This window comes from Phacochoerus africanus, chromosome 2, assembly GCF_016906955.1.
Source record: "Phacochoerus africanus isolate WHEZ1 chromosome 2, ROS_Pafr_v1, whole genome shotgun sequence".
Taxonomy (NCBI): domain Eukaryota; kingdom Metazoa; phylum Chordata; class Mammalia; order Artiodactyla; family Suidae; genus Phacochoerus; species Phacochoerus africanus.
In genome coordinates, this window is record NC_062545.1 from 196,200,311 (window position 1) to 196,213,629 (window position 13,319).

At 47.5% G+C, this 13,319-nt stretch overlaps 1 protein-coding gene across 5 annotated transcripts in view; it reads right to left on the reverse strand.

Moving 5' to 3' along the window:
* Positions 1-13,319, reverse strand: part of SYNE2 (spectrin repeat containing nuclear envelope protein 2) — a 356,033-nt gene that overhangs the window by 15,795 nt on the left and 326,919 nt on the right. For all 5 annotated transcript variants that reach the window (XM_047767512.1, XM_047767510.1, XM_047767513.1 and 2 more), the window contains 5 exons: positions 9,182-9,344; positions 3,001-3,188; positions 2,367-2,517; positions 1,895-2,077; positions 364-501 (listed from right to left, as the gene is read on the reverse strand). In XM_047767512.1, the coding sequence (XP_047623468.1) occupies positions 364-501; positions 1,895-2,077; positions 2,367-2,517; positions 3,001-3,188; positions 9,182-9,344 (823 nt within the window). The remainder of the gene's footprint in view (positions 1-363; positions 502-1,894; positions 2,078-2,366; positions 2,518-3,000; positions 3,189-9,181; positions 9,345-13,319) is intronic.

Below are 13,319 nucleotides of genomic sequence, written 5' to 3' on the forward strand. Positions count from 1 at the left end.
ATCCTTAACCTGCTAGGCCACCAGGGAACTCCCTGGCCCCATTCTTGAGAACGAGTTACCTCCTGTTCCAACCCCACAGGCTGTACTCAGACTCAAGCAGTGGAGAAACAGCTTCTTAGGAAGTTTTGTTTGGAACCTAAAGCACATTCTCCCCTTGGATGATTATAAATGACCAAGAGAATAGAGGGCCTGGCTCCAATGACCCTGGGACTGAAGAAGCAGCGTCCTTGCTCATGATAACCCAGCAAGATATAAGTGGATGCAGGCTGGCTGCTCCAAAGCTCTGACATACGCTCTTAGGGTGTCAGGTAGAGTTTGTGCCTGGCCTGCTCTCTGAGAAGGCACTAAGGAAGCAGGCCTTACGTTCAGCTGGCGCATCTTGTCATCAGCGTGGCTCTCTGAGAAGTGCTCCACATTGGTCAGCTGCAGGTCCATCTCCGTGAGCCACACCAAAATGCTCTCCCTGGTGCCCTCAAATTCCTCCCTCTGGCTGGTGAAATGCTATGAGAGGGAAGAAAATCATGTCTGTGTTGAGGATAGAGTGAGCGACAGACAGCGAGGTCTCTCTCAGCAGAGGGCAAAGGATACCTGGAGTAGCCCTGACACAGGAGGCCTTCGGGAGATCAGGGTGGGGTCCAGAGCCCGGGTCTGCCCTGGCTGTGTGAAACCGACAAGCCCCTAACTTCTCTGAGTCTCAGCGTCTTTGCTGGTAAGCAAGGTATGGGGATGTTGACTGTGATGCTAGGATTCTTTCGGCCTTTGAAATTCTCTAATTCTCCAGGCTAAGGCAGTGGCTTTCCCAATCTATCCTTTAAGGAACCCTCCTCAAAGTGCAGGCCGGGCACCTAGACTTCTGCAGGAGCTTCAGCTTAACAGAAGGATTTAGCAGGTCCAAGATATAAAAGTACTGATCTTGGGGTTAGGCCTGGACTAACACCCATTTGCCTTCACTGATACAATTCTGAATGTATTTCCTTAAAGAAAGAAAACTCAGACTTATCACCTCCAATTAAGGATGCCTGTCAGGTTATCAGCTGATAGGTGGGCAGCTGATTCTCAGACAACAACATAGCATTCAGTGCCAGGTGAATGTCTAAGCTGGTCACAGTCAAATCAGCAGAAGATAAAGAAATTAATACAAGGGGGTTGTCTGAAAAGTTAGCAATTTCCTCCTGAGAGGGTTAAAAAAAAAGTCACCCAATTTTCCTCTTAGGAGGGTTTCAAGAACACCCTGCTTTGAGAACAAAAGCAAGGATTAAAGTTATTTCCTGCAGCAACAACCCACACCCATCCTGTCAGTTTACACCTGGGCTCACAAAGGTAGGATGTCCTGGGAATTACAGAAATCTAAGGTGACTATTTACACCCCAACATTTGAGGTTCATCACCAAGCTCTGAAATCGAGAGGATAAGCACTGCCCCCAAGCTCTACAACACGGGGTGGGGGGGGGGGCGCTCCATTCATCCCCTTGAAGTGCAGGGACCAACAAGACACACCAAAGTGGGAGATGGGCCAAAAGGGTCCCTCTTCAGCCGGAGAGGCACCTTTGTCAGGCCTGATAACAGTGGTGCCCCAGACTCTGGGCAGTATGTGAGCTGACATGCACACCCTCAAGGGTGGCAGAAGTCCAAAAAAGATGTGTTTAATAACACAAATCCCATAAACAGGCTCTGCCCAAGAAGCCTGTTCTTAAGCAAATAACTTCTCAAAAAAAAAAAGAAAAGAAAGAAAAAAGAAAAAGGAAGCTTTGGGCTTAAACAAAAGGGAGGGCTGTGCTGGAAGCAGATTAAGACAGTTGATGACTCTTCCACCTGTGGCTTTGTTACAGGCCTGATATCACATATCGACCCCCACCCTGAACATCTACATATGCCCTGGGGATGCAGGGGTTACTCTGAGTCTCCGAAGGACAGCCGTGACCCGCTTCTGCAGGTTGTCCCAGCGCTGGTTGCCCTCGTGCACCATCTGCTTCAGCTTGCTGGCTGTGTCAGTGCGGTTCTCTCGGGCCAGGCGCCGGTACTGCTTGTTGATGAGTTCTAGCTGCGTGAGCCGCTCATGGATCTGCCGCTGGAAGGCCTGTGGCACAGGGTACTGTCAAGCCAAAGCGCCAGGGCAGCCCTTCCAGACCCAGCCCCCAGCCCCAAACTGCCTGGCAACGGAAGAACAGGCTTTCAAGTTCACTGCATAGTGGTTGGCATAACTGGTGATGCCCCCGCGGAGCCACAAAGCAGCTGATGACAGGCTGGGGACAGGGCAGCCCTGGCCAGAGGTGGGGGAAGCCTGCCACCAACAGGAAGTCATTTCAGCCACTCCTGGCCCGCCACGTCCTTGGTTACCAAGAGCGCTGGTTGGGGAGGGTCTTCACCTCAAACCTCTTCAACTCCTCCTTGGCAATGGTGTAGAGCACAGCAGAGGAATTGGGGAAGGCCGCCATCTTCTCGGCCGGCTGGAGCCAGTCCTCGAAGCGGGAATAGTCATCTAAGAACTTTTGCCACAGCCTCCACGTCTCCTCAATTCTGATGGAACAAAAGAAACTCAACGCCATCCACTAACCAGAGCTTTGATCTGGCTTTTTCTCCTGGGACTGGTCCCATTGCCAATCCCCCGGCATTGGCACTAAGCATGAGTGGAGCACAGACCCTGATCCTTTCCAGGAAATAACCAGGGACACATCACTTCTTGGTCAGAGCATCCTCCTCCCGGGAGTGGCAGGCCGCTGGGCACTCCTGCTCCACGGAGGTGGCCCAGCAGGAGACAGGTGTCCTCTGTTACCTAAAGGACAGCGGCCACACGTGTTATGCCCGACTAGGGAAGACATGGCCCTGACTCTATTTTCCTTGAACGACTCCTTTCATGAGCACTGGTCACACCTACTGAGCCATCCCTCCAACTCTTGGCATGTCTCTCAGTGAAGGGGACAGAACACTGCCTAATAGATCTAAAGAGGACCAGGGGCTGGAGAACCGCGTTGAAGACACCCAGGGCTGCTGGGTCCTTACTTCATTCGCCGTTCCATTGACATGGCACAGATGTTCCTCCAGCGCCTGTCTAGGCTCCTGGTGGTCTGCTGGATGGAGTCGCACTCGGTCTCATTGGCACAGGCATCCGAGTCATGCAGGAGGACGTCACAGATATTGAACACAGACTCCACCCCCGCACTGTGCTGTTCGATGTCTCGCTGCAGGTCCTACACCAACGGGAGAGAAGAGGCACTTTGAAGTGGGGGGGTAGGGGGCCGGCATCCAAGGAGCCCCAATGCCCCCACCCTTCTTCCAGCCTGGGGGACATGGTCTTGCGAGCGTCTCTACCTGGGACTTGGCCTAGGTGGATCCTCTCCTCCATGGATCCCTGTGCTGTGGCACCTGCCACAAGGCCTGGCTAAGGGCAATAAGGGGACGGATTTGTTGAACTATGTGAAAGGGTGGGAAGAGTGGGGGGTCCATCCCAAGAGCCCACTACCCCAGACCTGGGGAGGGCACAGGGCCTGCTCTACACCACCAGTCCCCAGGCCCCCAGTTCAGACCTAGCTTTGGGGAGGTTTTTCTCAGAAAACTGTCTCCAACAGGATGTAAGATGTCAGCCACAGAAACTCTTACCATTTTATCAGTCACAGAGTTCTTAAGTCTCCAGAGGCCTCTGTGCTATCTGCACACAGACATCCCCCACCAAATGTGCATGCAGCTGCCCAGGGTCCAGAGCCTCCCCTACCCCACCCCCAAGCCCAGCCTAGGGCTCATAGGCCCAAGGGAAGAATTCGGGGCAGAGACTCTGCCCTCCAACAAGGGGGTCCAGCTGCGGCTGCAGCTCTGAAAGTGGGTAGGGTCTCTGGCATCTTGTGCCATGGTGAAAACAGTAAGACTGGCTCAGAAGAAAGAACATTCACCAAGAGAAAAGGCATGGTCATAGAAAAAGTGGAAAACTTGCTGAAGAATAAACACAGCATTTTCAGTTATCACCTAGAGAATTTTTCTTCTGCACAGGACGGCAGGGCGGGGGGGGGGGGGGGGGTAAGGGGAGGAGCCTGCATGAATGAGGCCTCTCCTGATAGCCAGATTCTGTGATGCATGCATGACATGTGACCACACCACCCATCTTAGTACCCAATTACTTAGTACTCAAGTGAAAGAGGAAGACAAAGTGAAATAAGCCACTGCTAGCTATAAAAGTTCCCCGGATTCAGTGAAGTTTATTTTACAGGAAGGATGATTTTATAAACAGTGCCTGCCCCTGTCTGCACCAAGGCAGCATGAAGGTCATCCCAGGTCACTTTGATATTTAATAATTTTGGAGCTTATGATTGGATCACTAGATACGACTAATGTTTCCTTACTTTTCCTCTGATAAATGCACAATTTAGATCATTCGGCATCCAGGTAGAAATGAAAGAAGAAAATGGTAACACTCAAAGCACGTTTTAAATCAAGCAGTTCCACATAGGTCCTAACTGATGAAAAGTGAGCACCTCAAAGCTACATTCAGAAGAAAGTGTGTTTTTCAGTTTGTCCTATGGAGAGAGATGCGCAGGTGATTTTTTTTTTAAAGTTCTTAAGTGCAGGACAACTGCCTGAAATGCTGCAATGGGAGTAGCCTTCTTGGGGTCAGGGGATGACAAGCTTTATAATTATTAGGTTTAAATAAAACTCCAGGTTTAAGAATTCTTGCCTGTTCAAAGAATTGCCACAGGCTTTCTAAAATTTACAGGTATTGATAAATATCCCTTTCAACTTTTTTCGCCAAAGTAATAAATAAGGAATCTTAATGCTGGTGCTCAATGAGTAATAGTGACAACCTGCCCCCGACCTCCCCTGGTAGGGGTGGATAGGACATGGCTGAAAAGCATTCAAAAAGTCCAGTCTATGGATAAACATGAATGCCACGTATTTTAACAGCCTCTTTGCAGCTCCTCTACATTATTTACTTAGCACATTTGAATAAAATAGCTAAAAAAAATCCTGATAACTATAAAGGGTAAACAACAGCAAGAAATTAGCTCTATGATAATTTACAAAGGACCATCAACATCTTGATTAAAAAGGAGTCCCAAGTTTTTCAAAACTTCCAAAACAAACTCTAAAACAATGGCCTGCTGATATTGAAGTATGAACTAGTGAGTTGCCTTGTAAAATACAAAGTGGGGGACCATATTTTTTTATTTACTCTTATCTTTTTTAGGGCCGCATATGGAGGTTCCCAGGCTAGGGGTCTAATTGGAGCTGTAGCCGCTGGCCTACACCACTGCCACAGCAACGCCAGATCTGAGTCGTGTCTGTGACCTACACCACAGATCATGGCAACGTTGGATCCTTAACCCACTGAGCAAGGCCAGGGATCGAACCTGTGACCTCATGGATCTTAGATTCATTTCTGCTGAGCCATGAGAGGAACTCCGGTGGACCATATTTTAAAGCCCAAACCACTGAAATACTGGACAAGTAACATTTTGCAAACTGAAATAATCCCACCACCTGTGCCCGCTGAGGTCAGAGTCTGCACAAGGACCGAATTTCAAAACTGTTCAAATGCAGATATGAAGTGGGACTTAAGCAACAACATAAAACAACATGAAAGACTTTGCCGGAGTTCCCGTCGTGGCGCAGTGGTTAACGAATCTGACTAGGAACCATGGGGTTGCGGGTTCGGTCCCTGCCCTTGCTCAGTGGGTTAACGATCCGGCGTTGCCGTGAGCTGTGGTGTAGGTCGCAGATGCGGCTCGGATCCCACGTTGCTGTGGCTCTGGCGTAGGCCGGTGGCTACAGCTCCGATTGGACCCCTAGCCTGGGAACCTCCATATGCCGCGGGAGCGGCCCAAGAAATAGCAACAACAACAACAAAACAACAAAAAGACTTCGCCAACGGTTCTGGAAACAGAGGTGCCTGTTCATTTTGTTCTGCTCCTGAGCAGGTGACACCGAGCACTGAAGCTGGCGAAGAGCTACCAGCAGTCAGGGAGCAGTGAGGGGGATGGGGGAAGGAACTAGAGCTGAGAATGCAGCTAGGAAGAATGAGAATACAAAAGAAACTAGAAAAACAAGATAAAGGGGAGGGAGAAGAAAACCTGGCTGAGAGGGCAGAAAATCATGTGATTGTGGGGGCCCTGGGAGGTGGCTTCAGAATGCCTCTGGTGGAGGGTCTGGGGGTAGCAAGCAAGTTCTGCGGGGGTGGGGGGGTGGGGCCCTGGGGAGGATTTGGGGGTTGGCATGAAGATGACTTGGCCCACTAGGGAGGGGACCACTGGTAATTACAGGGAGTGGGGGTACCTAACCCTCCATGCCACCATCAGGCCCTTACAGGGAACCAGGAAACTAAAGAAAACTGGAGAGAGAGGCTGAAGACTCAATGAAAACGGTCTGTGGTTTAAAAGCATCACAAAGGTGGCCACCACTTCTTTCGTATTTTGAAGATGATGAATTCTACAGGAATGACAATACAACTCTCATTACCTAAGGAGTCTCACACAAAGAGGAGAAGATCTGACTCTACCTGCACCAGACCCCCAAGGATATCATGATGAGTGGCTCTTAATCACTTTTGAGGGCCTGAGGGCTTTGGCAGAGGCACTACTTACTAGGTGATCCCAGATGTTTGGGTCTTATTTCTGGAAGCAATCAAGCAATTTATTATATTTAAATTAGTGACAGAAACACAAGTCAGGTTTTTAAAAAATGGCCCATACAGAATTTTTACGTGTGACACATTTTCTGGTTTGGGTGGAAAATTCAAGGTCTGGGTTTAGTTATAACTTTTTGTTTGTTTTGTTTTTGTTTTTGCTTTTTAGGGTCACACCTGCATCATATGGAGGTTCCCAGGCTAGGGGTCAAATTGGAGCCGCATCTGTGACCTACACCACAGCTCATGGTAACACTGGATCCCTGACCCATTGAGTAAGGCCAGGGATCGAACCTGCATCCTCAAGGATACTAGTCGGGTTTGTTACCACTGAGCCACAATGGTAACTCCAGATATAATTTTTTTTTTTAAATAAGAATACTAAAGGTTTTCTCAGGACATCTTTAGTAGGCAGAATATCAGCACATTCCCCCCCTCAACCTCCTTCCTCCCACCCCCCCACTATGTTCTTATCCCCACGACCTGTCTAGGTTACAGGGCAAAGGAGAATTAAACCTGCCAATCAGCTGCCCTTATAACAGGGAGATTATCCTGGATTATCTGGGTGGCCTAATGGCATCCCAAGGGTCCTTCAAAGCAGAAGGAGAGTCAATCTGAGGGAGAAAGGCACAGAGAGATGAAGCATTGCTGGCTTTGAAGGGGACCATGGACAAGAAATGCAGGCAGCCTCTAGGACTTCAAGGCAAAGAAAGGGATTCTCCCCTAGAGGCTCCAGAAAGGAACGCAGCCCAGCAGACGCTGTGGTCTGAGCCCAGGGTCAGATTGCTGACCTCCAGAACTGCAAGATGATAACTCTGTGCTAAACTGCTACAATTGTGGTGATTGTGACAGTGCGATAGAATATTAATATAACATCTATCCTCTCTACAGCAATGGCAGTCCTGAACATTAGCTCCATAATTGCACTCTGTAACTGAGGGATAAGACTTTCATGACAGTGATTCTGAATTCTAAAGAGGAAACCTCCAAATCAACCAGATTGAAATTAAAGATGGTTTCCGTACAGGAACAGACATGGTCGAGAGAATGGCAGCTGCACCAAATTGCACACTCCTGGAAATAAATTCCCTGCAATTTAATGACGTTTTGTCACACTTCAGATTTACAAAATGTTAACACACGTTATTAGTCCCTGCCAAATTTAGCCAGTCATTCTTTAAGAGGAAAAATGTTGTCAGCTTCTGTTCTAGTTACCTGAAAAAAACTCACCAGTTAAGGTAAATGGTTATTCGCAAGGCCTTGTCTATGAAGAGACTGCTCAAGAAGTTCAACCTAATAGATCAATCCTGTATCAAAATGAAGCCAATAATGTTCAGTAGCTGTGACTGTACTGATAAGGGCATTAAAGTCTTTGCAATGTCCATTAACATGGTAGTTAAATCAATATTCATTTCTCCAAAAAGCAGAGACAGAATTTCGATGACCTAAATAAAAAAGCCATACTTAAATTTCTGAGGCTAAGTGGAAAAACCAGTATTTTTACTTTGCAGCATTGCTAAATCATACTAGTTTGAAAATCCGAGAACAGGCATTATTCAAACAGTAATCGTAATAGGATTAAATAAAGATCTAAGTCGAGAGGACTATCAAATACTTAGCTCTATTTCCTGGTAGCGTGAGACGTTGCTTGTTACCTTGAGAAAGACTGACCTCAACCCAAGAGAATTCATCATCAAGGGGTGGCCTCTGGCCTTGATAAGAGTCTGATGAAAAAGGTTCAGCCCTGGTTCTGCCCCCAAGCAGCTGCTATTTGCAGGCAAATCGCCCTGCTGTGCTGACAGACAACAAACACAGAAGCTCTGGAGGAAATGTGAAGAAAACAGATACAGGTCTGCAAACTGGATGACAACCATAATGCCTATGTGGTTAAAACAGAATCCACTCTCAAGGCTGAGAAAAACAAGTGAAGAAAAGCTACTCAAAGAATAAAAGAAACTTAACTGCTTGAAAAGTAAAGACAAACTCAGTGAGCATGTCAACGTGAGCCCAGGCAGGGCAGGAAGGGACTTTTGGTAAGTCAGTGAGACCCAAGAGCACCCATCAGGTTAGGGCCAGGGTTTTCACACTATGGAATTTCCCAGGTTGGCTGAGAGACATAGACCTGATGACTGAAACTCCCAGAACATTGCAGGAGAGGCTTTCTAAGGCAAGCAGGAACTACCCTCTCACTGCCTTTTTTTTTTTTTTTTCCTGAAGCTCTATCAGACACACCAAGTACTGTCCCCCAAAAAGCTTTGGTTGGAAAAATTATGAATTATGCCTTCCAAAACTAAATTGATGAAAACAAAAATCAAAGTGAAGAAAAATACAAAATAAAAAAAACTCTATTTACACAAAGCTTAACGTCTGCATCCTAAACATTAGTTGCACCCCACCCCCAATGCCCAAGAACACGAACAGGCAGTCAGCTTTCTCTGGGGAAAAAAAAAAAAAAAAAACCCATGTTATGAAATGTGGACCAGATAAAACACACAACCATAGCGGGGAAGGTTTGAGGTAGTGGAGCCCATGTACAGCCACGCGATGACCAGAGCCCACTTCTCGCTTCCCCACCTGCTGTTCAGCGAGCCTCTTCTGGATCTCCTGATCATCACAGACGTCATAAACCACAGGCTTGGAAAGCTCACACTCGATCCGAGCTAACCAGGTGCGGAGGTTGCTCATGTTCTTGTCTAACTGCTGAATAAAAGCAAAGGTCTCCTTCAGCTTCTTCACCCTAAGCATATTTGCAGGGAAAAAAGAGATGGAAAACAAAAGTGTAATGTTTAGTGGTGCAAAGAACATGCCCGCAGGAGTGCTTGCTGGAGGCTAGAAAGAAATCATCATTGGTTGACTTTATAGCAAGGACAATGCTCATGTCCCCTGAGATGAGTTTTTACAGAAAATGAGACCCTTTACAAAATTACTGTTCTGGTTGATTTTCAAATGGACTAAAAGTTAATCTACCCATGTAAATGTGACAGCCTATCATTCCCAGGTGGGATCCCCTGAGATGAGACCCAGAACGTCTGGGGCTCCAGAGGAGACACGAGATGCCATTTCTTTCTTTCAAGGTGAAGATAATGACACGTCACTTCCATCCAGTTTCTGTCTTGGGAGTCACCAGGGTTGAAGCAGACAGGGACCTTCGCTGATGGGTAAAGACTGTACCCACCTGGTTCACTTGTTTTTCATGGGACCTTCAACTTGAGCCAGTACAGAGCTTGTGCCAGACCCCACTGTGTCCAGCCTGGGGGACAGGGGGTGCTCTCACATGGAACCAGCCCATTGTGGGGCTGCTGCCTCAGCCAAAAAGGGGGGAGGGGACCCAGAATATCTGCAAGGGCAGTTCCAGCTCCATGCACCTCACCAACCCACCTGATGGGACGTGGACACACACATGGTGTCAATAGCTCGGATTACTGGCACGTCAACAGGGACGTGGTGCAAGGGCTGAGGGAAAGATTTCCACATAGATGTTGAAAGAAAATGTGAAAATATTCAAGCAGAGCGAGTGAGGGCTTGTTCTGGTGACCTGTGGCTCTTGAGTTAATGCCAGAGACTTCCAGTAACAGCTGCATGGAAAGTATCCACTGATCATCACTTCTGTTAGGAAGTGTATAAGAACCGCATCCCATGGCCCTGACCCTAACTCACCACCTGCCCTGCATGGCAGCTCTTCCTTGACTGCCTGGGAGTAGACTCCTGCCGCCCTCCTCACCCTACTACCCGCCTTTGGTCTGTAGCCCTCGTATCCACCAAGTCTGATCCTTGCTCAAACCTTCCCCCATGGCCCTCGCCCTACCCTGATCCATCAGCTTGAACTCCGGACCTTCTCAGTTCCTTCACTCCACAAGGCAGCTCTCCTTCCCTTCTCCTGGAGCATCTGCCACTGCTCTCTAAAAGGAGCCCACGTGCTCATCCCCATCCATATGCTCTCGAAGCCCCCAGCTCTCTGACTATGTGTGTGTCATTGTGCCCATCATGTCACAGCCCTCACTGGCCAGGCTGCATAGGGCTGGCAAGTACTCCCCACACAGTCTAGTGGCAGGAGGTGCTGGTGGACATTTGTGACTGGATAAATACATAGGAGCTATTACGCTATTACTTAAGTAAACCACAGAATTGTGTGTGTTTTATTTTTATGACTGTTATTTTTTGCATCCTACTATGGACCAGATCGATTTGGGGTGGACCTCTAGCTCCAGCTCTATTTCCAACTAGTTTTATGATTCAGGGAAAATCCTTCAACCTTAGCCCCTCATCTTAAAAGGCCTCTGAGGTCCCTTCAGCTTCAGAGAGGCAGTGGCATCTGGGTGACATTTGGCCAGAGGTGAGCAAACCCTGGTCAAAGTGCCACTGCACCATCTATAAGCTGTGAACCTGATGCCCAGTCTCCATGTTATCTGCAAATTATCCACCTTGTAGGCAACTATAAGAGGGAAACAAGAGGATGCACATAAAACCTTTGGCATAGGGCAAGACTCAGTAAAATACTAGCTCTTACTGCTGCCGACTGGCATCACATGCTATAATAATACCTCATTTATGAAGCACTGGACCCACAAAGTCCTTTTACAAATATTTTATCCACAACAGAACCACAAGGTAAGCAAACCCAGAAGAAGGCCATGGAGCCTGGTGATGAAGAGCACTGACTCCGTGGTCAGGGTCTGGGAATGAATTCCGGCTCTGCTTAATATAACCTGTAAAATGGTATCAAGAGCAGTGCCTTCCTTCACTAGGTGGCTGAGAGGGCAGAATGAGACATAGACTCATGAAAGCTTCTGGCACAGCACCTGACAGAGATAAATTCCCAGAAAACTGTGGTCGTGAAATTTTTAAAAAGGTCTATTTTCCAAATTACATTCTTACTGCAAATACCACAAGGAGAAATTTCCTTCGAAGCCACACAATGACTTATTAAAAAGGAAGTAACAGAATCCGGGGGCCAGGCTTGGATGTAGCTGTAACCTATATCCTTCCTCTGTTCCCCTGGCTTCTGAGGTACACCCCTCTCATCCTAATGTCCTGTCACCCTGACTGCCCAGAGAACAGAAGGAACCCTTCAGACAATGCTGGAGCCAGCTCCATGGGACAAAGTCTTCCATGCAGTTTGCAAGGGGCTACCTTCCTGGGAGACTCTGGATGGAGAAACCCTGCCCTAGAAGTTTCCCAAGGAGGGGAGAGACTCGAGGGGCAGCTGCCTCTGCATAGCCTTCCTACTTCCTCATCCTTCCTCCTTTCTCTTCTCAGAGTGGCAGCCCCCACTGCTCCATCCAGCACCTGACCCTATTCTATCATAAGGATCCCAGCCAGCCTCTTTATTTTCCAAGTAGAAGGCTAGAATGCAATGATTTAAATGAAGGGTGCTAACAAGTAATAAAATAACCTGGATGCAAAAATACTGAGATGCCATGATCCTGAATCCTGCTAATCCCAAGGAGTGAGGCATACAATAAGCAGAGGGGGGAGTATGGAGAAGGTACCCCAGGGCAGGGATGTCCAAAATGTGGTGCTCAAGACAAACCAGTGGAGTGCGACAATGAAAGATTAGACTTTCTATTGCTAACCCGTTCTTTAATTTTTTATTTAAAAAAATTTTTTTATTTCCCCAATACATTATTTTTGCTTCTACTGTACCACAGGATGGCTATCCCATTCTTTTAAAATTTCAACATTGGATATGCTTTATAATTCACACACATTATTACCAAAATGGAACAACTACAGAACATGCTGACATCTATATGTGTTAGGCCTGTTGTACATTACCTGTAAGTGAGCAAACACATTTAACCCTCCCAACAGTAACATCCCCATTTGACAGACAAAGTAACTGAGGCAATGAAATTAAATAACTTACAACAGTCATATGGTCATTAAGCGGCAGAGGAAGGATTACAACCTGGGCCATCTGGCCAGAGCTGCTGTTTTAAGCACTTTTTCTTCTGGCATCTCCTATAAACCTGTACATGCTAATGTGCACATATTAGGGGTATGGGGTAGTTTCTATCACCTTCAGGGAGCATGATCAGAAGTCTAGACTCATAGCTCCATGACACACTGGGGTGTAGGAACCCAGCCTCCAAGGGCTGAGTTTTGGAGGCTCACTTTGCCCTTCCATTATTTCCTTTCAATAAACATTTAACCACTGGCTTTGTCTTGGGTCCTGTGCAGACCCTGAGGATTCAAAGGTAATGTCTTAGATCTAAATTTAAACATTCTAATACAATATGGGAGGTACTCAATAAATGTCTTCTGAATGAGTAAATGATGTTCACTCATACCTTTGAATTTGTCTTTTTCAGAAAAAAAAAGGTGGTCACATTACATTTTAAAGGAAAAAGGTAAAGATGAGCACAACTGTTAAGCCATCTTGCCACAGTTGGCTGCCACACTACGAGCCACACACGCTTCTTCTTTTTTTTTTTTTTTTGCCTTTTTGCCATTTCTTGGGCCACTCCCACAGTATATGGAGGTTCCCAGGCTGGGGTCAAATCGGAGCTGTAGCCGCCGGCCTACACTAGAGCCACAGCAACGAGGGATCTGAGCCGCATCTGCGACCTACACCACAGCTCACGGCAACGCCGGATCCCCAACCCACGGAGCAAGGCCAGGGATCGAACCCGCAACCTCATGATTCCTAGTCAGATTCATCAACCAATGAGCCACGATGGGAACTCCAACACACACGCTTCTAAACCTCAGT